At 34.7% G+C, this 25,403-nt stretch overlaps 4 protein-coding genes across 4 annotated transcripts; 2 read left to right on the forward strand and 2 right to left on the reverse strand.

Moving 5' to 3' along the window:
• Nucleotides 1-1,604: 1,604 nt before the first annotated feature.
• LOC145582431 (uncharacterized) lies at nucleotides 1,605-9,177 on the reverse strand. The gene is made up of 15 exons (XM_081639428.1): nucleotides 8,848-9,177; nucleotides 8,252-8,761; nucleotides 8,031-8,138; nucleotides 7,891-7,932; nucleotides 7,668-7,759; nucleotides 6,823-6,920; nucleotides 6,533-6,584; nucleotides 6,136-6,228; nucleotides 5,622-5,732; nucleotides 4,974-5,265; nucleotides 4,088-4,506; nucleotides 3,680-3,789; nucleotides 3,263-3,321; nucleotides 2,959-3,146; nucleotides 1,605-2,020 (listed from the first exon to the last, which is right to left on the reverse strand). The coding sequence occupies exons 2-15, from the start codon at nucleotides 8,307-8,309 to the stop codon at nucleotides 1,832-1,834; spliced, it is 1,911 nt and encodes a 636-aa protein (XP_081495554.1). The 5' UTR covers nucleotides 8,310-8,761; nucleotides 8,848-9,177; the 3' UTR covers nucleotides 1,605-1,831.
• Nucleotides 9,178-11,089: 1,912 nt separating this feature from the next.
• On the forward strand, nucleotides 11,090-11,953 carry LOC145581348 (putative F-box protein At5g04010). The gene has a single exon (XM_081638369.1). It carries the CDS (start codon nucleotides 11,090-11,092, stop codon nucleotides 11,870-11,872), a length of 783 nt encoding a protein of 260 aa, XP_081494495.1. The 3' UTR covers nucleotides 11,873-11,953.
• Nucleotides 11,954-14,667: 2,714 nt separating this feature from the next.
• Nucleotides 14,668-19,677, forward strand: LOC145583266 (GTP-binding protein BRASSINAZOLE INSENSITIVE PALE GREEN 2, chloroplastic-like). The gene is made up of 4 exons (XM_081640478.1): nucleotides 14,668-14,805; nucleotides 14,907-16,252; nucleotides 16,936-17,103; nucleotides 19,006-19,677. Exons 1-4 carry the CDS (start codon nucleotides 14,697-14,699, stop codon nucleotides 19,345-19,347), a joined length of 1,965 nt encoding a protein of 654 aa, XP_081496604.1. The 5' UTR covers nucleotides 14,668-14,696; the 3' UTR covers nucleotides 19,348-19,677.
• A 1,356-nt stretch (nucleotides 19,678-21,033) lies between these two features.
• Nucleotides 21,034-24,724, reverse strand: LOC145583267 (protein EARLY RESPONSIVE TO DEHYDRATION 15-like). Its single transcript, XM_081640479.1, has 3 exons — nucleotides 24,579-24,724; nucleotides 21,726-22,091; nucleotides 21,034-21,317 (listed from the first exon to the last, which is right to left on the reverse strand). The coding sequence occupies exons 2-3, from the start codon at nucleotides 22,057-22,059 to the stop codon at nucleotides 21,262-21,264; spliced, it is 390 nt and encodes a 129-aa protein (XP_081496605.1). The 5' UTR covers nucleotides 22,060-22,091; nucleotides 24,579-24,724; the 3' UTR covers nucleotides 21,034-21,261.
• Between the last annotated feature and the right edge of the window lie 679 nt (nucleotides 24,725-25,403).

Here is a 25,403-nt window from a genome sequence, read left to right on the forward strand (position 1 = left end):
ACTGCTTAGGCTTTTCTAATTCATTCACTCAATAACAAACTTCTCTCTCTTAGTTTTCTCTCTCTATATTTCCTCTATACTTTAAACCTCAAACTCCATTAATGGCAATCAGCTTGTTTCTTCTTCTCTGCTTGTTCAATATATCAGTTTAAGCTTCTTTTGCTCATTTATAACAAGCCACATATAAGACTTTGTGAAAAAAAAAAAAAGGTTACTCAGTGGAGTACTTAAAATTAAGATAAAATTATACAAGATCTACATGACTATGTCTGCAGATTTTAGATACGTAAACTCCGTAGTTATTGTTGGGTTATAGGTCTCTTCCTATGTAAAGAAAACTCATTTGATATTGTGAGTGTTTTGGAGCAAGTAATATAGATAATGTCTAAATTTAAAGTCTTCTCAAAGAAGCTTCCTTTCTTGACTTTGAGGGTGCCTTAATGTGTAAGTCTTTGAGCAAGTAATTACTTGCTGCTAGTAATAGGAGTAAAAAGAGGGAAGTAGTTGAGAGAAAGAGAAAAAATACAGAGAGTTCAAGAACAACCACAATTCACGTTTTTCATTATGCCGCTTCAATCATCACCGATCGAGGCTTATCCGTGGTCCGATTTAGCTCAAATTTTGACAACTTGTTCGGGATATCTAGGGCTTCATTTTCAATGGTGGATTGTCATTTGCTCCTACTGTTCGTGAGATACGGCTGCTGGACAGAAGCTCACTTTTCTGGTTATATATATCTCTCAATTTTTTCCTCAATTGTTAGCTCTTATGATTGTTGTTGTTGTGTAAATTGAGTACCCACGTTTAGGATTTGGAATTGTGTTTGTGTAACATTCTTGATCATATAATAAGAGCAGTTTAGGTGGACTCCCTAATCATCCCGTGGAGTACTGTATCATTTATTTTCTCCTATCACAGGAAACCTAGTTGGCAATGCCCAAGAGGAGTATGGGGTATGATTTATTGCTAATGATGATCGAACCTCACACCTTGAGGATGCGAGGCGACCTCTTGTGCCACTGCACCAAGAGGTCTCCTTCATTTCTTACTTAAATATTGGTTGAAGAAAAGAACATATAAATATGTAGATTGTGGGATGTTGTCTTATTTAAATAGTAAAAGACTGTATAAATTGGACATTACAAATCTAAATTCATACTGTCTCCGTAGTCCGTACTCTATTTTACATCTTAATTCTCCTTCAATCAACTCCAACTATAATAATGAACTTTCCCCTAACCTAATTGCAAATTTGATCAAAAGATTTTATAGTGTTAACTAGAGAGTAGAGACTAACTTGAATATTAGTATTTATAAGATTTTAGTTTGTGTACAATTATATAGGTCGATTATTGAAAAACATATTCAACATATTTTTATCAAATTCAAACTTATGTGGGAATTTTTCGCCAAACCAAAAGGTATGAAATATCCTAAGATGACCACATCAATGCTTTATTTGAAAAAAAAATGTATATGGTCTTGTTCTGTGCACCTTAATCACCAAGTATTTACTGATTTTTTAAAATAAAAAATAAAAAAATAAAAAAATAAAAATAAATAATTGGAATAAAATAATAATGATTAAAAAAAACACACACACATAAATAAAAAGTCATAGACTCAGAATAATAAAACTCAAGCTGATTCCTTTATATCCCCCACAGTTTCAGCAAAATGATACAGATTTCAGCCTGCAGTAGCTAACTTAATCTCCTCCCACTCCATAAATACTAAATACTACGTATTACATACATTATTGTGTTAAAATTTTACATCTACTCACTAGTTCAGTCCTAAAAAAGTGTAGGAGAGTAGAACTAGATAGATCTCAAAGAGATTCTGCAAACTGAGGAGCATCCCAATCAAGTTCTTGTTTCATAATACAGGTCATAAACCACTCACTACTGAAAGTTCGAAGGCCATTCTTCACAGCTAACAGTGCTTCTTCCATGTCTTCTTCACTTGCGACAAAGATTGTACTTGACTTTTCGCTTCTGTTGCTAAAACCAACATGTACCTGGATTTTTGTATATCAAAGTAGTAGTTAGTTAACATTGGATATTATTCCTCCTAACCGTTTTCCTTATTGAAACAGACAAATCTTTCTGAAATACTAGAGCTAGGCAATCTGGGTCTGTTAATGCTTTTTTTTTTAAGCAAGCCGGGAGTTAAAACAGATTAAAAGAGTTCAGCAGAATACAAAGCATTTAAGGAGGTCTGTTAATGCTTTAAACCAGTAAAATGACAGTATTTGGGGGCTTACTCTCATGCTGAGAACAAGGTGCACAGACTGCACACCAGGACTATAAATAGGAGAAGAGTGCAAACGACGATTATATATAACTTGACACTTGAAACTTGAGAGCACAAACTTTCCTAGAACATTAAATTAGCAGGTAGCTGAATCAACCAAAACTTTCAACTAAGGAATTTTCTAAAGTTAAGGACTTATGAACAGATTATTAAGCTTTAATTGCCATTGCTTTGATCTCGTGTCTACTGTACTTACAAAAGATAATAGATAACTCAAGATAGGAGTCGTGGAACCAATACGAATGCTTAGGTACCATCTTCTCTCTGCAAATGAATGGTAGCACATGAAAAGAGAACTTGACAAGGAATTTGGAATCAAAACTCAGCTTAATGACTCCCTTTTCTCTACCATAGATGAAGTGCAGCAATAGGCTTACCATAGCTAAATAGCTAATGAATTAATTTAAAAGATTTGTGCTGGTCACATATTTTGTCATTAAAAAATTCCTATTAGTCCTTGATTGATTCCAATTGACTCAATTGAGGCATAACTTAATGTTTGAAAACCACCTAGTTACTGTCCACATCAATGATGTGTTCACCTTCATACTCAAATTCAACATATGAAAATAGATGCAACTACAAATCTGAATTCATGAGAGCTAAAACGATAACCACGCTACTTATTGGAGTAATACTTACATCGCCGCCAGCAGATTTGACAACAGCTGATAGCATGTTAATAGGGGGATGAACATGGGTTGTAAGACAGACAGTATATCCTTTGAGCAATCCTTGAGGATTTCTTCTGGCTCTAAGAACAGCTTCTTCTAGATCAACCCTGTACTTCATTAAGTAATCCTCATCCTTGAGAAGGAAGGGACATTCATCTGCAAAAGTTCAAATAGTGCTCAGTAATGATATATAAATATACGCCTGAGCAAGCTCTACGCAGAAGGAACAAATAAACATGTTTCTCAAGGATGACATAATCTTGAAGACTCACCAACAAATGTGCCTTTCCTGGAACTTTCTTTTAGCCAATTTGGTGAGAGTATCCAAGCCCTGCCAAATGATTAAATGCTTAGGACTCAAATTAATGATAGTGATATCTAGAAGAAAAAAGATAAATCCTCAAGACAATAAAATGGAACCACTGTCCCTCATTAATTAAACACAAAGATTAAAAAAGACAGTAGATGGTGTGTTAGAAAAACTGATCTCACAAATAAATCCTAGTATATGTTAGATGCTGAAGTAGTAAGGTAATATAGGGAAAATGATAGATATATTATACTAATACATATGATAAAGCTTAGGATCAGGAACATCAGTTGAGGCATTGCAAAATAATAAGTACAAACAAATTATAAGGGAAAAAGGGAGTGCCACAAGCAAAAGTAACTTGGTTATTAATGCTAACCCAGAACACAAAGCAGTGCAGAAGTTCAACGTTCTTCTGACTTTTCCTACAAGAACATGTGTACATGAGCTTCCATCTGCAGTGATAGCTCCACCAAGGTCTTCTACTATCTGTACCCATAATAACATCAATGTGTAACTAAACTCAACGTAATAGGAAACATAGCCAGAAGCAGGAAATAGAGAATTTACGTTTCAAAATAAAACTAGATTCAGACATAAATTTCAACAACCAATTCAAGTGTTACAGGAAAGTGCAAAACTGCCTCCAACACTTGCATTTTAAAGCATCCGCCAAAACCCATTTTTAGCTTTTTTTTTTTTTTTGGACACCCAACCCAAAAGGAGCTTCAAAAGTGAGACTTAGTAATCCTCCACAATCATATACGTAGTATTAACTTATACACACCTTTGTAAGATAAACTTTTTTAGGTCCAGCAGCAATATCCATTAACATGATATTAAAGTACATTCCCCTTGCCTCAAACCCGTCAGAAGCCATTGAAGAATTTGCAGTCTTGTCCTTCATCGATAACATATTTTCTTCTAATCCCAAGAAAGCCCCATCAGAAGGAAAATCATCTTTGCCTTGCTTGTTTGAAACCATAATAGAATCCGAACATGACTGATCTAAAACTTGAGCAGCCTTTACTCTTTTGGAGTTCAATGACGAAGAGGAAGTTTCCCAAACCCTCCTCTTTGTATTCCGTTTATAGGTTGAAGAAATTTGTTTGGCAACCACTTCGGCAGATAATGATTCATCTACTGCATCACCATCCACTTTCTCCTGGGTAACCAAATGCTGGTGGCTTTGTACTGATATGCTCTCTGAAGAAACAAAGAATAAAAAAACATTGCAATACATGTTATCACAAAGCAATCCTACCAAGTCAGGATAGTTAAACACCCAGCTGGGTACTTCCACAAAGTTGCATCACAAGAGAAATTCCTAACGCATCACACTACAGCTTATATAAAGTTTTTCCTAGCAAACATTCCATTTCACATAATCCAAAGTAATTACAAATTGGCCATGATATCAGGAAGAGAAAACAGGGAAATGTTTTAGTTGTTTTTTTTATTTCTCTGAAAAAAGAGAAGCATTGATTATTTGACACGGGATACATACAGCTACTGAAAACTGCATTCTGAAATGCCAAAATATAAATTTTCCCACACGTGGAGGGAGGTTGAGCAGGCATACTGATTTTCAAAGGCAGAACAGCATCCTGGGGCTTGTAAATTGGAAAAATAATGCTAAAATGGAGCATGAAATTTTTGTCTCTGAAACTCACCATTTGGCTCTAGCTGTAGGTTTTCTTGGCCATTCTCATTTCCTAATGCTGAAGCAAAAGCCTCCTCAGTACCCGCTAGGCTGTAAAACTCATCAGTTGCTGAGGTTGACTTCTTGGCTGAGTCCAAGCACAACTTTACCGAATAAACCTCAATATCATGGAGATTCTCACTTAGATGAGTAACCATGAGTGTTGAACCACCAGGAAAGCATAGTGCCCGGCGTATATCTGCTCTGAGAGGAAGCTTACGAACTCTACCTTTGGTATTCACCTCTGCTATTGATAAAAATCCCTGCACACAGATTACATTGTTCAAACAGGTGTGCAAATAGTTTGCCTTAGATCAATATAGAAGCAACTATGATATATATAGAGAGAGTATATACTACAGGATATCTTATGGCATGCTGAATAAATATCTCCTGTTTCTCAATCTTTTAAGGTGCAAAAATCTAACAGAAAGAACTACTATTTGCACTTTAAGGTGTACTGCATCAATACATAATCAATATCCAAAATCCATAACGAAAGATTCCTTTAGTATACAAACCAAGGTCACATAAGCAAACAAGAAATTGGATGTATCAGTAGCTTCAAGTCTTCAACCATCCACAAGTAATTCATAAGAGAAGGAAGTACTAAGAGTACCTGTTTATGCCAAAATCCTTCTGATTCTTTGTCTCCCCAGCACAAAATAGTGGATATGCCGACATCCTGAAGTCTCTTTCTTAATTCCATGTACAAGAGTCGGCCAACTCCCTACAGGTTCCATCAATTATAAGCAAAGTGATGGTAGAACAAGTCAAATTGATAGCAAAAGTTTTAAATTGCTAGCAGAAACAACGTATAGGAAAAAGATTGGTTCAAAAGTTTAAAATTGGAAAGAATCTATTGTTCTTTCTTATTCTCAAACTAAAGATTTTCCACATAGCTTTACATCCGTATAATCTTTATTATTACTCGTTTTAATCATTAATCAAAGTAGCAATGTCCAGAAGACCAACTAGATACACTCATACACCAGAAGGGGCAAGGGGAAGCAAAGTCTCAAATATGATAATATCAGCTTTGAAAGCAACAATATACTTTATTTTCAGGTACAATATCACTAAACTTCATGAAAGGATGAGCAGTCACATATCATAGAAAAGAAAATGACAACCTTGTGCTGGCATGATGAACTAACAGCAGCTAGTGGAATTTCAGCATACTGTGTATCGGTCGGGATAATTTGATAAGTAATTGCTGCAATAACCTGCAGAACAAAAGTGGAGAAAATGATTTATAACAAACTCTATCAAGCTACCCTTTTCATTTCCAAATAAATTTATAGCCTCATGAAGGCAAGGAGTTGGTAAGTGCAATACTTTTCTGGCATTATTCAAGCATACATTATATAATCATCTGATAAAGAGTTTGGTCAAAGAGATTCGTAATTTAAAAGTTGCCTCTATGGTACAAAACTGTAATTTTTCCTATGGTAAGAAAATTTCACTACCAACAAAATCATGGAGAAAGAATGGCAATAAATTCATAAGGTTCTGTTTGGAGTAATTTACCTTGTCCGAGTCTTCAGAACACTTCTGACTCAAAACAAGGGTGCAGAACTTCCTGAAAAGGCCAAGTAAAATTCAATCAAACATCAGAAGTAAACTCAAAGTCCCCTCATCACCAACCTCCTTATATAGGTTAGCATGTTAGCAGTCAGTTTCGTAACACTTTGACTTTCTATATTATTCAACAAAAAAAATCCTGGTTTTACTTAGATATACACAAGAGGAGCACAATTTGGTGATGCCAACAGATGAAGGCACCATTAGTAAAATGAGAGATAATAAACACAACATACCCGCTTGAAACACATCTTTCAAGGAATGACGATTGCTTTCCAGTGTTAGCAGCATAGTTCATGGCAGGCAGCTCTTTCATGTACAAACTTAAGATGTCCTGTCCCCAACGGAGTGAATTGAAAAGGTGCAATTAAAATTTATTCAATCAAGGTAAGTATTTAAAGTTACAATAAATAAAGGTTGATAGCAATAAAATATATCATAGATCATAGTCATGAAATGTTATCAAAATATTTAACGAGTACTACTTCTGGTACTGCTTAAGTTTGCTGTGGTCCTGACTCCTAAGAGGTGTTGTGAAACTTTAAACCTTGATGTTTCAACAAAGTACAGTTGGTGTATAGAATACTACATCATTCCTACGGTTCACTATGATTCTTCCATGCACTTGCACCCTTACACTATAGGGCTTTATAATTTAGGTACTTCAAAACAACAATCTTAACACAATTATTTTCTTCAATCACTCTCATAGCCACCCCTTCTTTCAAGTATTTGGCTCGAGGCCTTTTATCCGCTACACCTAATCTTCATTAGACTATTACATTCTTTCAAACGGATGGGAATAAAAAGCGTTAATCTCTTCTATTCAAGTCTTCCACTTCATCTTACCATTGAGTAAACTAACTCTTAATCATCTAACCCCATACTTTATACTTAAGCAATATCCATCAATTGACTTCTTAAATTTCACTACAAAACATGAAACTCTCTAGTACTAATACGGTTATACGGCATAAATTAATTTGTATAAATGAACATAGTTAGCTAAATTGCCTAAATATTTGTTTCCATATGAAAAACAATTTTAGAAGCACATTTAATAAACAATCAAAGATTATACCTGAAGCATAGACTTGGTACGACTACCAGCATCTTTAGGACTAATAAGCAAGAATCGACAATCGACAGATGAAGTAGATTCTTCTTCTTTCTCTTAACATCCCAACAAAACAAACAAATAACAAATTCAGATATTTACACCATAATTGCATAACCTAAAATATCACAAAAAATAAAACCCTAACAAATGAATTTAGATAATTTTTAAAAAAAATAATATTTACCCTTTTCATCCAATTTTTGGCTTTTGTTTATACCTTCCGCCACTGTAATTAGTAATTAATCAACCAACGTAAATTAGCAATTAAAATCAAGAAATATAACATTTTCCAAAAATTAAAAAAAAAAAAATCAAATTTTTTACCTGAAATTTTGATTTTGATCTTTTTTGAAGCAGAAATAAGCACAGAATCCTGATTTGTTTCACATTTGAAACTCTTATCAGCTCCATCAACAAAAACCTCGCAATTTCCTGAAATCAAAGCCACAAAAATCCATAAAATTCAAGAAAAATTTAATTCAGAAGAACAAATAACTCTCAAATAATTGAAATCAAATGAAATTAGTAGAAATTTTTGAGATTACCAATTGAAATTGGAGTGAAATTGGTGGAGGTTGAGCAAGAGGGTTTCTTCCGCGCCATTAGATTAATACTGAGAGTGTTTATTTTTGAAAATGTTGAAATGTTTTGTGATGGCGGAAGTCTTTTATAATTTAGTATGTGTTTGGCCAAGTTTCTAAAAGAGCTTCTAGTACCCAAAAGCTAAAACTGGGCCAAACACCATATTTTTTGAAAGTAAATTCTACTTCTTGAGAAGCCCAAAAAGGACCGAAATAGCTTCTACGGGACTTGGAAACAGAAGCTACAAATTGAAGCTTCTCAAATTTGTTTCTCGGGGAGGAGTTTTACCCATTTAATGAATATTTTAGTTTGTCTAAAATACCCTCACATAATACATAAAATCCTTTGTTATCCCATGAAAAAGGTTTCTTCTTTAATGGCCTCATTCTTCACAGTTTCCCCACCTACACCGTATGACGCCCCCTTCCCCATTCTCAGCTACCATAACAAGGTGAGGTAAGGTGGACGATAATCTGGGCAAACATTCAGTTTAAAAAAAAAAAATCAGCCAACATTAAGACCAAAAAAAAAAAAAGAAAGAGAGAGAAAAGCAACGAACTCAAGTAAATTTCGGTGGGATACTCTTGCCGGCCGCTTGCCGGATAACCACGTGGCTCGTGGTCACTGCCTGTTTTCCGATGACATTTATTAACTAATTGGCATTGTTTAGTGGTTGTTAGATCTTATTGGGCTACTCTCATATGAGTCAGATCGTTTGTTGATTTGTAAAATGGGAACAATAGGCCAAACAGTGTGAAATTATTTCATTTTTTCAGAATTACTTCTTACTTTTTGTGGCCAAACAATTCTATTTCTGATAAGTATTTCTCTAGAAACAGTTTCCGTAAAACTACTTCTACGAAACAGAAGTTGTTTTCAAGAAACTTGGCCAAACAGAAAAAAAAAAAAAAAAAAATGCTTTTGGGTTTTGGGCCTTTTATTTGGACTGATTAATGGGATCGCTTAAAAATTTAAAATGCAAATAATTGGGAATTTGGGACCTTCTTCCCTTTTTTTTTTTTTTTTTTTTTTTTTTGCTAGTATTTCATTTTTCACCTTTATCCGAAAATAAAGTTTTATGTGTGGCTGGGGTTACTCGGTCAGTCACATAATACTCAACTAGCCTTTTGGCCCGTTCAACGAACGGGTTGTAGCTCATTTTATTTTTCTTGAAATGTGTTGCTTATTTGTGTCGTATGTGTCGGTGATTTTTTGTAATAATTTGCTTAATTTTCTTACTTATAATTTGCAAGTTAGGAATAAATAAGATTTTAACATTAAATAATTTGTTATTTTAACTTTTACATTAAAAGGGGTATAGAGAGGAGTACAACTTTTTTTTATAGTCAAAATGGAACACTCCATTTTCTTACTCAAATTTGCAATTTAGGAATGCATAAAGACTTTAGCATTCAATAACATTTTATTTTATCTTTTAGGGAGTATAAGGAGGAAATATTAATGGATGTGTTATGTGGCATATGGGTGAATTATGATTACATGAGTCATATAGGTGATTGTGGTTTGTCTTTTTAAATACTAAGTATAGATTAAGGGTTACTCGATCGGTCATGGGTTACCTACTTGGTGTTTTTAGTGTGTGTTAACTGGACACACGGTGTTACCAGCAAGGACAGATCTAGAAATTATATGTAGACCGGGTCAGATTTCTAAAGCTTATGTATAAATTAACTAAGATTTATTTAACGTTTGATTTTTGTGACAAAGAATGAGAAAGATTAAAAGAATAGTATTTAAAAAAAAAAAGTAATAAATGGACTCGTTGGGTTTTGATCTGTTAATCTACATGTTATGAGATGTGAGCTAAAACCAAATCAGCCAAGTAACCTTGTCTTTTATTACATTGCAGCTTAAACTTCTTATATGATTTTTGGATCATGGGGGGGCCGTGGCCTAGGCTGGCCACCCCCGGATCCGTCTTTGGTTACCAACCACATAGAAAACGCTCTAATTTCTGAATAATCAAGATGTTTTTGTGAGATCAAATTGCAATCTTGCTCATGTTTAGGGTCTTAGAAACAAAGTACATCCTTCGTTCGGCCTCAACATATGTGGAAAACATTTAAGATGTTATAAAAATAGATGTGTGAAAAATCGAAAATGATTTATTGTGTAAATATTAATTACAATATTAGATTACTAGATTGATAGATTATAAAATCATATTAAGATCCTACCGTTTAAAAATGTTAATGAGATAGAATAATAAGATCCTAGAAACTAAACTAAGACATGATCAATGAATAATGACATGTTTATCGGTAGAGTATTAAGATTATTTGAGTTGGAATTCTAACAACCTACAAGATTCAAAATAGTGCTAGCTAGCATAAATTAGCATCCATAGACCATAAACCATTCATTTTGTTCATCTTCAAGGCACACAATTTATCTACTTCGTATTCAACATCTAGCTAATATAACTCATTCTAACACATGTACTTATTATTGTAACATACGGAAAACACAAGACTTCCAAATTACATTCTTTAATTAGCATATAAATTCTCTTTTCCAAATAAGAAAACGTGGCGACTCAACTTCATGCACAAACATTCCACAGCTTGACACATACCAACCGACCACCATTACGTAATCTCATCAAAACCACTCCCAACTATATATATAAACGGCAAACTTTATCTTATATCAAATTTTATACATATACCATCACATTAATATTTATAACAACAATACTAGCTAAACAAAAATATCATCAATCCAAATATAATAAAATTCCAAATTTTAAGATCATATGTATTATGTCTTCCATTAATATCATGCAAATAAATGATGATGATGATAAAATGATGTTATCATCACCTCCATGGGAAATCTTAAACCTAGTTTCTCATTACTTAGACCCAAACACCTTAGCCATTGCCACGTGTGTGTCTAAAACATGGTCCACGTGTTTCTCCTCCGATCACTTGTGGGACCCACTTTGCTCGGCCACCTTCCCCACCCTTGCAACCACCCTTGGGTCGGTAGCCGCCTCGCTCCCTCGCCACCGCCTCTACGCTCTCGGCCACACCGCGGCCCTTTGCCGCCAACGGAAGCCTCGTAAGCCTCGGCTCTCCCTCGACCGCCTTCTCTTTGTCATCGCGGTCCACCTCCCCGGTGGATCGTTGAATATGATCAAGCCATGCATCGACATGCAGAGGGACCCATACGAGTTGTTTAGGTTCGACGTTGAGGTGGTGGAGGAGAGGGAGTTGAGCTTGGAGGAGTTGAAAGAGGCGAGGGTGACGTGGACGGTGGTGGAGAAGGATTGGAAGGCGGTGTTTGTGTTAGCTGAGGAGAGTGTTGGGAAGTTGGCTTCTGGTGTTGACGGGTTCTTTTCGAAGGAGTTGCCGTCGCCCGGGTGTTGCTCGAACACCATGTCGAGCGGGCTCGTGGCGGATATTCGGTTCGGGTTGAAGAATAGTCAAGATAGTAGGAGTAGAGGTGGTAGAATGAGCAAGATTGAGAAGGTGAGTGTTGGGGTTATGAGTGTGCTTAATTGGAGACATGTTAGTGTTGAGGATGTCCTATTTTACTTGGAGCACTTCCTTCAAGTTTGATTAGGATCAGATGTCATCAAGTAGTCGCTCTGTCCCTTATTGATTATTTAATACTTGTATTTTAATAATTAATCTTTTTTTTTTTTAAAGCTTGAGCAAAGATTGAGAAAACTTATTAGGACAATATTGGGGCTCTTTTTTAAGAGAGGGTGTATATAAATTTTGTCTCCTAATTGGTAATTAGGAAAATCAAGATATATTGTTGAAGACTCAATATTAAAATACTAGTATAGTTCTATTTTTTTGTTTTGCATTTTTATGTTCTACTTTTGTAGGTACACGTTTATATAGAATATAAGTGTAGATTACTTTTATATAGGTTATATGTGCAAATGTGTGCTAGACTATTTTTATTCTTTGGTGTAGTAGACTTAACATTAGGATCATGCATTCATGCGTATGCATGTCATGTTGTCAAGGTTTTCATGTGTATATATTGACAATTAGCAAAAATGCAATTCATTGTTCACTCCTTCCATTCCTTTTAATTTGTAATTTGTACTATTTTGAACATGTACTATTTTTCATACGTCATTATTCGTATATTCTAAATATAATTACCTTCTATTTCCCTAAAAAAAAATGATTTTTAAACTTTTTCATTCATATCCCATCGGAAAATTTGATGCCAACATCATATCTTACGGAGTTTCTATTTCATTCATTATAGAAATTAAATTTGTATAAGCTACCATCTTCATTACGTTATGACGTCAATTTTTCTCGATCACTCTAGATAAAAAAAAAAAAAAAAAAAAAACGAAAAATAACAACCTAGAGGATCATCCTGGATATTCACTGGTAAAATGATGAAAATACATCAAAGTGTGTAATTTTTGTCAACAAGTAAAAGTTTCAACATTTTCATGGGTTAATGATATATATCTACAAAGTATCTATTATGATTCAATATGTTTTAAAAGGGCTAAAATAATAAATAAAATAATGAAACAAGTACAGTAATAATAGAAATTAGGAATGGTGGTTAAGTTATTCAGTTCATTTTATAAGTCTTATTTTAGAAATAGCGTTCAAACTCGTTGTAATTCACTTGTAAGTGTTTTACATTAAAAACAGAGGAGAAATGATTACACTTTATAAGGTAAAGGTAAATCTTTCATTATTCCCAATTAATTTTAGTATGTGTTAGAGATATGATATCATCAATATCGAAAAATATGTGTGATATATTTTCTGTATTAATCTTATTAGGAGAATAATATATTTATCTTTATTTATCTTAAATATATTAGTAAGAGAATATATCTTTAGGTTTATGGTTAAGTTAGTATTATATTTTAGGAATATTGTTTCCTATCTTATGAGTTAGATTTTGTATAAATACTCTACCTATTGATCAATAATAAAAAGCCATTCTATCTATTTTCCTCTCTAATTTATCAGTATGAAAACTCCTTTGGCATGAATTGCTCAGGACCATTTCGTATTATCTCAAAATTAAACAAATAGTGTATTTTAAGTTTTAACCATATCGACTTTATATTAAAATTTCTCCGTACAATATAGTAATAGCATTTTAGTCATTTTCTACTCTTTTCAATTTTTACCTCTAATACCATCTTTAATGGTGAGACTCAATTTTAAGTATTAAAATGTAAAATGAGGAGTTGTTATTTACATCCAATGGTGATACTCATTTCACTTCTCAATTTAGCAACTCATTGATATATATAATTTTACAATTGTGAGACTCTTTTCGGATCTATGTGGCCCATTACATCCAATTAAATAAACAGTTTTAAGTTTTTACAAAAACATTAAAGTCAAATAAATAAATAAATAAATAAACCAACATAAAATTGATAAGGGTCCATGTTTTTGTCAATTGAGACTCCAAGTTGAGTATCTAAACTTAGCAACTTTCTTTTTAAGATGATCTAATACTTCCTCCCTTGGTATTCCCTTAGGTTTTTTTTAATAAGTGCATTACTTGACTATGAGATCTTGGCATAATTGTAAAGATCGAAGGTCTGTGTATTATGGGTTACATAGTTACATGTTCAAATTCTCCTCTTCAAGTATCCATATTCCATAATCCCTACGTTTTAATAAGTGTTACATTTTAAGCAAAAATGCACACTGAGACATGACTTTAACTATTATTTTGATATTCCCTCACTTATCAACATACGAATAATATATCTCCAACGCTACCCAACCGAATGTACACTTATATATATATATATATAAATATATATATATATATACACACACACACACATTAATTCAGTTGCAAAAACTCTGTGCAAGAAACACCTACATACCAAACACCCCCTATAGTAGACATAGGTGAGTTGACATGAAGGCCATCTAGACACAACGTGAAATTGGCTTGATCTAGCGCAAGTTCGTCACAAGCCATGTATGACATGAGAGGCATGTTGGCGAGCCATGGATCGTGCATGGACATTATTTTCAAAATTTAGTGTGAACTCAACTTTAGTATGACGGACCAATATCAATTCGCTTATTATTGATCAATATAACTATTATAGACCGTTTAAATTATTAAGGGGGTCTACTGGCACCCCTTGCATGGACTCCGATTTTAAAAGTGGACACAAGTCCAATATGATGCAACTCCAATTTTGAAAGTCAGCATAAGCCCAACATGACGCAACAATATGTTAGTTCATCTAGGAGCGGCTCATAGCTCGTTAAAGCACGAGGCTTGTTGACACAACAAGCACACGGCCCATGTCCACCTTTACGTGACCCGCCTATTAACCCCGGGTTTCTCAAATTAACAACAATTGAGAATTGTGCGAGAATCAAACGCAAAAAAGGCTCCATTTTCCAAATAATGGCAATTTTGTTATCATCTTCCTCTCTTCCTTCACTCCCTAACACAAAGCTCTGCATTTCCAGAGATGCCTCGGCTGAACGTAGCAGCACAATCACACCATTTCCTGGTAAGCTTAACTTCCCTTTTATTTCCTCTCTTGTTCTACCTTCTGTAAGAATCCAACATATACCCACTTCCCCTGAATTTGATTTTCATGTTTTTTCTCAGGATTGAACAGAAAAAATAACAAAAATTGCTCAATTGTATGTTTATCTGTAAAGGGTAATGCTAAAGTTAAGAAATTTGATGTTATTAATGGTAATAATTCAAGAAAGAGTGGTGTGAATGTAGTACTGAGTGAGGGAAGAGATGAGGATGAGAATCATGGGCTTGTATGCCCAGGTTGTGGGGTTTATATGCAAGATAATGACCCTAATCTTCCTGGGTTTTTCAAGAAAAAGAAGGTGGTTATTGACGAGGATGAAATTGAGGGTTTTGGGGATGAAATTGAGGGTTTTATTGATGGAGAAGAAGAGGGTTTTGGGGGTGAAATTGAGGGTGTTTTTTATGGGGAGGAAGAGAAGGAAGACGGTTCCGTTGATGAGATTGAGGGTAGTTTGGAAATGATTGATGCAGATATGGAGGATGATGGGTTTGATTGGGATAGTGAATGGGAGGATGAGGATTTAGAAGCATTGGATGGGTTTCAACCTGTTGGTGTTGGTTATGGTAATGTAACTGAGGAGTTTGTGAAGGAGAAGGCAGAGAAGAGGAAGAAATTATCGAAGTCGGAGAGGAAGAGGTTGGCTAGGGAGGCTGAGAAAGAGAGGGAAGAGGTTACAGTCTGTGCTAGGTGTCATTCTTTGAGGAACTATGGGCAAGTGAAGAATCAAATGGCTGAGAACTTGATACCGGATTTTGATTTTGATAGGTTGATTAGTACTCGTTTGATGAAATCTTCTACAGTGGATTCAACGGTTGTTGTCATGGTTGTTGATTGTGTTGATTTTGATGGGTCATTTCCAAAACGTGCTGCCAGGTCTTTGTTTAAGGCTTTGGAGGGAAAACAAGATGGTAAATTTAGCAAAAAGTTGCCTAAACTTGTCCTCGTTGCCACAAAGGTTGATCTCCTACCATCTGAAATTTCTCCTACTAGATTAGATAGATGGGTTCGTCATCGTGCAAAGGCTGCAGGAGCCCCAAAACTTAATGCTGTGTATTTGGTTAGTTCTCGAAAGGATTTGGGGGTGAGGAATTTGCTATCCTTCATCAAGGAGTCAGCTGGCCCTCGAGGGCATGTTTGGGTTATTGGGGCACAAAATGCCGGTAAATCTACCCTAATCAACACATTTGCAAAGAAAGAAGGTGTTAAAGTTACAAAGCTTACTGAAGCAGCAGTTCCTGGGACGACGCTTGGGATACTAAGAGTTGGAGGGGTTTTGTCTGGCAAGGCCAAGATGTACGACACTCCTGGTCTCTTGCATGCGTACTTGATGTCCATGAGATTAAACAGGGAAGAACAAAAAATGATTGAGATACGGAAAGAACTGAGACCTCGAAGTTATAGAATCAAGGTAAGTTCTGTTCACGTAAATGTTTCTGAACTTACAGTTTTAGGACTAATGTTGTTTTTAATTTGGCTTGTGTAAAACGTAAAGAAGGTTATGGAATTCGTTGCTATATAACTGAATGTGTTTATTATACACTAAATTATATTATCTGGCATTCTGCATCATGACCTATTAATCTATTAATAATGTGTTTTATGTAAATTCTGATTGTTGCAGGCAGGCTGTTGTTGGTTATACTTACAATGGTTCTTCCTTGAATGTAGATGTTGATTTGACTGCTTGATTGAGGGTTTTTTATGTGTGTGGCTATAGCTTCTCCCTGAATTCTAGGTCCTGAGTTCAAAGCTCGCCAAGGGTTGTGTGTGTGTGTGTGTGGGGGGGGGGGTGTTAGGGCTGTACTTAGGTGCTCTGCAAGTTAGTGTTCTACTTAACATTACCCAAAGGTTTTTTAAACTGTATGCTGTTTTAATATACTAGTACAAGAATTATGTAATTTCAACTATATATGGTTGATTACTTGATGTAAACCTGGATTCCTTATTTTGCCATTGGTGTAATGTTTATGTTTTGCTACTTCAAGTGACATTTTACGTATTCCAAACTTAATTATTTTGCTTAATAGTAATATGTCGCATCATGCTTATAGATCTGTGTTATAATTGATGAGCTTGCGAGACAATTTGCAGGCAGGGCAAACAATACATGTTGGTGGCTTAGTGAGACTAGACCTTGTCGAGGCATCAGTCCAGACAATTTACGTGACAGTGTGGGCATCACCAAATGTGTCTCTTCATTTAGGAAAGACTGAAAATGCTGATGAAACTTGGAGTAAGCATGTTGGTATCAGGTTACAGGTAAGCATGTCAGCCTTGTTGATCATGTTTCCTTATGTCTTGGTCATATTTTCTTTTCTAGATAATCTTGATGATTAACATCCTAAGCACAATTGATCTGAAATTTGGTAATTAACTGTTACTTGAGCCATTGGAAATTTGGATATCTAAACCTTCCCCTAATACAATAAGAATGTGAGATTTGGTTGCCAAAATCAATCATTGCTTATAGACAGTAGATTGTCAATATTAGTTTATGCTGTAAAACCTATGATGAGCTCTATACTACTCCTATAGAGTGGTTAAGAAAATGTGAACTTTGTTCTTGATAGATACTTTGGATGTATCTTTGAGGGATTGAGCCATTGGGGTGTGGTCGTATTTCTCTAGGATTGCCTTTTGTGGATAGTAGGTTGCTACTTTCACATTCATGTTATTGTTAAGTCATTTCACTGCAGCAAGGGAAGATTAAAATAAAACTTGAATTAAGTGTGATTGTTATTTTCTTAAAAAAGGTCAATCAGTTTACAAGACCTATCTAATTATCATTGAGTTCTACCTTTCTATTAACTGATATATCTTTTAAATAGCTAGTGTATTGACTATCGATTACCAGGTATCGACATATCGTGAATAATTTTGCATTGCTAGCAAATTTCTATTACTAGTATGATTTAAGAACTTGAGACAATTTAATGTGGCTTCTTTTAAAGGAGACTCAATTTAGAAGGTAAGGAGGGCTTTATAGAAACTAAAAGGGCCTACAGTCCTTGCAATTAAATCCTTCAGTATACACAAAATCAACATACCCTTACAATATCTGCACACACAATACAAACTTGTGAAAAGCATATTTTGCAAGAGAATGAAATTGAGAGAGTTGAACAGTTGATGTGATAAAACATTTCAAATACATTGCCCCAACAACGGTCAGTATTGTTTTGAAACAAACTAGTGGCTTCAAGCCTTCAACTTGGCTGCTAACTCTTGTGAAGGCATGAAGCCGATCTCATCTGAATATTTGTCAGCATCTTATGTGAAAGGCGGACTTAATTGTATTTTCTATAGCTTGTATAGAGTTCACCTGGCCTTTGATCACTCTCTCCCACTATTATCCTGTAGTCTTCACCTATGTGCTGTATGCAATTAATACAAGGGTCGTTGATGATCCCAGAGGCTTATCCTACTCTGTTTTGTAATGATTTCAACAGTTTGAATTTTGCACTGAATTTGACCATTTTTTCTTACTAATATACTAGTACAGAATCAAATCTTATTTTGTAAAATGTTGGATTACTCTCATTGTATTTATCTTAAAATATCTGTGTTTTGAATTTTTAATCATAAATAATTAAAGATGTCAATGGTCAAACTTGTTGGCAAACATGAATCAAGATAAATTAATAAAGACCTTAGTCTTTTTTCCTTGCCTTCTACTAGTATGTTATTACATGTTTTTAATAGAAGAGCTAGGGGTCGCTATTAAAGCTTTAATGTCGATGAAGAGCCTTGTGTGTTTCTCAAAAGCTGATTCCCTGTATCGTGATAGAATCTGCTTAGGATAAGGATGTCAATTGACGATTAAAGGTAGGGGGGAAAAAAACAAAAACTATAGGTTCAGCTGTTCCGCAGTTTCTATATTTTTCTCTGCAATTGTGATAGAATGTGCTTAGGCAATGTCTTTAAATATCACTTAGGGACATTCTAAGTTTTGGGTAAAATTCATGTTGTATATTGCTATGGCTCTGTGGAGCATGAAATTGTGAATTTACATTAGCAATTGCTATCATGAACATACTTGCATACCTTGCCAATTCTTCTATGTAGTACATTATTCATGAACATACATAATTTTACCATTTCATTTTGATGGATGACAACTAATACCCCATTTTCATTATTTTTGGCTTGATCTTTTCTCAGCCTCCTGTAGGAGCAGATAGACTTCCCGAAATGGGGACCTGGACAGAGAGAGAATTTAAAGTGACTGGAACTAGCTGGGATGTAAATAGTTCTGACCTTGCTGTAGCTGGGTTAGGTTGGCTTGCTTTGGGTCTCAAAGGCGAGGCAACCTTAAAGCTATGGACATATGATACTGTTGAAGTTGTCTTACGGGAGCCTTTAGCTCTTGACCGTGCTTCGCATCTTGAGCGACCTGGGTTTTGGTTGCCCCAGGCTATATCTGACGCTCTTGGTAACCAGAGTAAACTAGAAGCTCAGAAAAAACAGCAACTTGAAGATGAGAGTGAATATGTGACTGCTTGAAGCATATGGCTGTATCTCTCTTCTTGAAGGCACTGTACAGGATTCTGAATTTGGTTAAAGCATTTATAAGATAACCTGTTGTTTGCTCTCAGCTGAGCTTCAAGATTTTGTCGGTTGGAGCTGCATATATCAGTGTATTTTCTGTTGTATTTGAAGATTAGATTCAGCATAGTGCTATAATACGGCAATAGTCATAGCAAGCAGTCCTGTAAATGCTGTTGAGATGATCAATCTTAGGATTATAGCTTACCAGCATGTCTGGCATACGAGTGTATTTTGGATTATATTTTCCCTCCGATTGCATAATACAATACATCCCTTTTTAACTTGTATCAGATCCGAAAGATTCTGAGAACTGAGGGTCAAACAGGGTATTGCCCATTGTCGACATCAATGTTGTGATCCCCTGTGCACCTAAAAATAGGCACTATAGCTTTTTGAGGCGTTTGTATTATGCTCAAATCTGAACATGCTCCTCATTGACGATTGTTCTTTTGCGCCAAAACATCGGAAGTTCATATTCTCAGATCCTATGTATATAAGCACTCCATATATTTTGAAAAATAATGCAAGAGGCCGAGTTTGGTTAAAAGTTTTACTTTGTCGATATTGTGATTGTCTTTGCACATTTCCATTTTCTAAATTAGCAATATTTAATCGAATGTGTCAAGCATAGCTAGACTCCTAGAGCTCTAGAGGTAGTTACAATCGGGTATACAAATTGGACAAAAGTAAAACCTACTTAACCCATTTTTGGCAGCTTATCCTGATTAGACGAGAATTGCAACTAAATTTAGATAACCCGCCTTTGTATTTGTTTTTTCATGATAATGAAATTAACAAACTACAGACGACCCAATTTGAATAAGACTTGAATCAAAAGGAAGGTAACGCTCTAACTAATCTTCAGAGTGTCTGGAATTAATCACTATCATAGTATTTAGGGGATAGAGTTAGATTGGATTTACTCTATTTTTTATTTCTGTTTTAAAATAGTCTGATCTTCAATATTATACTCCCTCCGTCCCTTAATTAGATTCCTACTTCTAACATTTATTCCTCAACATAATAGATAGAAGTAGGAATCTAATTAAGGAACGGAGGGAGTATGTAAAAATTTAAAATCGTATTGATTTATGTCCATTAGCAAATAAGCATTACCTCTCATCTGAAACATTCCGTGACGTTCAGAGGCTTCGGCAATAAATATAGGCCAAGAAAGGAGAAGCATGAAAAAAGGAGCTTGAGGAACCAATATGGCAATATCCAATGATTCCAGTCACATATTCAGGGGATTTACCAATCCCAAAGTATTACAGGCTACAAGCCAACACCTGCAACCTGCCCATATCAGACTGTACTATCAGCCCACACCTATCACCAGGATGGAGATATTGCAACATACCAAATAATTCCAATCACATTTTCAGGGAATTCAGCAATCCCAAAGTATGGCTCACAATGGTCCGACACCGAAACCCCTGGTCCCAGTACTACAGGACACAAGCCACCACCTGCTAATATCAGACTGTTGCAGACCAAACCCCTCACCAAGATGGAGAGATTGCAACATCCCAAATTTCTGGCAAGGTGTATGCCTGCAAGGCTGTAGCCATCTACATTTTGAACACACCAAATTTCTACAAGATGGTAATTGCGTCAGAAATATAGAATAAGAGGCCAATATGAAGATTTGAAAGTAATCTCGCGTCATTTTTCTTAAATATCATACAATTTTACTCTCTTTCTACATTCTACACTTGCTCGAAAAGTTTCTTGATTTTCTGAAGAAAAGAAAAGGCATGAACAAGGAACTCATACAAGAGCTTCAACCTGGCTCTGTACAGAAATTACAGCTATTAAAGGAGAATCATATTGTTAGCAAGGAGCAAAACTGCTCCCACCTATGACCCTCTACTTCTGAACGGGCTTTTCCGAGAACTTGAATCCTGACTTCACATCAACCAAGGCTGCAGACAGAGGAAATAACCATGTGAGCAACAAATTAAGATGCCATTTTATTATGTAACGGTGATGCAGCTAGTTTACCAGTAAATTCCAAGTCTACATACATTTCAGACTTAAATAGAGGTTACATGTGCTAAACTTCACCAATTTACACTTATCTGTTTTTACTGATTGGGTAATGTCATTCAAATTCCTAACTTGATATCAATCTAAGTGCAAATCAAAATCACGCATCTATTGGTGTAATGATACTAATGAATGTCTAATTCAGCTTAGCATATTAAATAGTATTTCAAAAAACTTGGCTCCTTGGGACTGTATATATCATTTTCCATGAAAATCTGCTAAAGAAACCCAGGTTAAAAAAAGAAAGACAAAAAATTGCTACTAATAGATCACACAATATTCACCTTCTCTGGGTAAAAGCTTGCTTTCCTGAGTCCCGGTAGATTTGATGAACTCCTCAAACTGAGACTCCATGAGCAACAACTCTTCATCAACACCAATATCGATTTCATCAGGAAGCAAGTCAACAACATCGTTCTCTTCAAAATTGTTCACATTGTTGCCATACAACATTTCAGCTTCTTGGTGCTGACTTAGCCAATAATCCCGGAACCACAGTGAGGTAGTGATCAAGTCATACCATTCAGGTGAGAAGTCCTCTACCTGTCGAAAAGCAGCAGGAATGTACAATGGGGCATTGGGATTCAGCGTTGATCTTACACCTGAGACTAGAGCCATATTTTATCTGTAGAATTACTCTTCAAAGTTACCTATATGAAGAATAAATAGCATAACAGAAAATGATCAGTTGATAAACAATTGGGAGCTATTAGTTAAGAACTTTAGAAAGATAAAGATTCAAGTGCACAAATGTCATACAAACCAATTTATTAGTCAAAGGGACTACATTTAATGAAAAGGTCTAGTCACATAGATATGTAAAAAAATAGAGTTCAATGATGAATCTAAACAATCTAAATATATGCTCCCTTTGTTTCTTAATAGATGCATCACTTTGACTTTTTACACTATTTATAACTACTTTATTTACTAATAATTCATATATAATGATAAATTACGTTAAATATAATTGTTATTAGGTTAATCTCAATATAAATTATAAGATTAATAAATTTTTACTAATAAATCAAAAATATAAAAGGTCAAAGTAATTTTATAAACAATATAAAAAGTCAAAGCGATGCATCTATTATGAAAACAAAGGAAATATATTTGTTATCACCATCATCTAATCATCTAAAATTCCACCGACTAATTCATAGGTGCTATTGTATTAAATGAATGCAAGTATGCAACAACACTGGTGTTCATTTTTAACAATTATGATAGCAATCAAATCATCTCATCCATCAAGTGTTTTTCTTCTCAAATTTTCAGCACCAAACCATGAGGATGGAATTTAATTTAAGAAAAATATACTCTTGACAGTGGATATTATTGAATGCTTTATCATGATCATTCATATGAGACATCCAATACAAAATCAAATACAAACTAACTGTAATTCCCTTTTTAAAGGTCTCCAGGCCACCTGGCTTAAGATACACTAGGTTGCCACAAAAATGAGCATGAGACATCAAGATCAAAGAGACTTTCTAGGTCACACATACAGACTTGCAGAGAATCAAGGTTCCTACGAAAGGTATGGCCATCACAATATCCACACAACAAGCCCAATAAAGAGGATCCTAGGTTCAAGTTGGTCCAACAACAAGATCACAAGGTCCAGTTAAAAAAACTATTACTCTTTGTGCCTCTTAAATATGCCACATTTGACTTTATAGGATCAAAGATGTCGCACAATGATCAATAAATTAAATGATGTTTAGTGGTAAATATAATAAAATTTTGTATTTTTACAGATGTACTCTTACAACAATATATAGAAACTTGTGTAGTCCATGATATCAAAATAGTGATCATAGTTTAAAATCTTTGACCATAAAAAGTCAAATGTGGCCTATCAAAGAGAAACTTGTGTAGTGCCATCATAACTACGAACCATCTCAAAATCCACTCACCCCACACAAAAATTACAAGATTTTTAAGAAAATGAAAAGTAACCCAAAGTTAAAGAGTCATTCTAGCAACATATCTTTTTCCTTCCAAACCTTATAAAAATTGAGCAACATCTTCAACTCTTCCTATCAAAACGGTTCAAAGTGCATATCCACAATTCCACAAGTAAATACGAGAAACTTTAAAATCAAACTCCCAAAGTTTTCAACATGAGCGTTCCCTCATAATTGCATAAGCCACACAACCCCAATCCTCACAGCGCACAAAACTCGCTCCAAGCATACAACTCAGTTGCTTACACATTCATAATTATATACTTCTAGTCAATCAGCCCAACATTTTGTAATACAAAGGTACCTCTTTTCCACAGATATGAAATATCCACACAACTTTTTAATCAGTTCACTAAACTCCCACCACAAACATTAACACCAAATTCCTTACAAAACCCTATATCTAGCCTTCTAGCCCGATAATCGATCGAGCACGAAGTTAGCCGTGTCTTCTCCACGCCTACAGCTAATCACTCTTAACATACTCAATATACATGAATCGACCAAAGTTTCACACAACTGCCAGAGGTACGACTGCATAAATCGAGGCCATCGAAACCCCGTCTTTAGTCCATCAACATATAATCCATGGTCAAACAACGAGCACCTTCCCTTCATCACATACTCTGAGTGTGATTAAGACCAAAAATATAGTTTTCAAATTCAGTTTAATAACTTTCTTTTGCTTACTATTTGCAATTTTCCAAAAATCATCAATTACGTAATCCGATCATCAATAAATTATCAGCTAATTTAACACCACATACAACAATTACACACCAAATCAATAGCTCACCTGTCAAAATTATAAATAATAAAAAATAAAAATAAAAAATCAATAGCTCACAAATCGAAAGATCGAGTTCAAATAGCGTCAAATCGTATTCTTCTGCGACTATTTGAACTCGATCTTTCGATTCATGAACTGCAAAGTTTTGAATTTGGACTTTCAATTCAAAGTCATTTCTTAAATTGAAAGTCCAAATTCTGTCAAACTAGATCTAATTAAAGCAAAACAAGTCCAAATTTTATAAACTAATTTAAAATTATTCAGTATAAATTCAACGATAATTATATTGAAGTAAAATTCAGATCAAACCTAAACAAACTCATAAACTCAAAAATTCAAAAAAAAAATATTAAAATTAATGATAAAAATTATACCTTTAATATTCGTAAGGAGTAAAATATCTTCAACTATTCAGACAAAGAAGAGAAGATATTGAGGAGAGAGAAAGTGAGGAGAAAAAAAAGAGAGAACTTTAAATATATAGACAATAATAAAACCGGTAAAATGAACCGGATATTTCTAAACCGGTGACCGGCCCAATCATTTTTTGACCGACCATAGCAGGTAAACTGTGGGCCAATTACCGGGGACTTGAAAAGCCGTGTTTGGGTGGCGTGTAAATGGATAGACTTTGATGATTTTTTGACCTTTATAGGACCCACTTCCCATGTGTATGAGAATGACTTTTCGTCGTAATTGATGTGCTTTTTTTTAATGAATGGACGGTTATGATTGGTTGATGAGGTAGGAATTTTGTGACGCGGAGGAGATCTAACGGTGGGGTATTTGTGTATTTTTAAAGGACGGTGTAATGTAATCCAACTAATTGCTTTAATTAACAAAGCATTAATTAGTTACATCACATGTTTTGTTGGTTGATTAGGTATATTGTATGGCAATGACAACATTTTTTGTCTACTTTTGATGATTTTTTCTACTTTCTCCATAATTTCCTACTACTAGTTGTATCAAAATTATTCATCTTTCATTATTTTATTTTTTATTTTGATACGCGGTCGGCCCAAAATTATTTTAATTTGATACGTTTAAAATGATAGGTATATAAATTAGACATTTTATATAGAAAATCAAAGTCGAGACTCAGGTATATCATGTTTGTAATTTTAACTATTAAAAGTCGAGTTATTACTTATTCTAGGGTTGTGTTTATTCTATTAGTTTAGGCCAAAATCTGCTCG

This window comes from Chenopodium album, chromosome 15 (genome assembly GCF_948465745.1).
Source record: "Chenopodium album chromosome 15, dcCheAlbu1.1, whole genome shotgun sequence".
In the NCBI taxonomy this organism is placed as follows: domain Eukaryota; kingdom Viridiplantae; phylum Streptophyta; class Magnoliopsida; order Caryophyllales; family Amaranthaceae; genus Chenopodium; species Chenopodium album.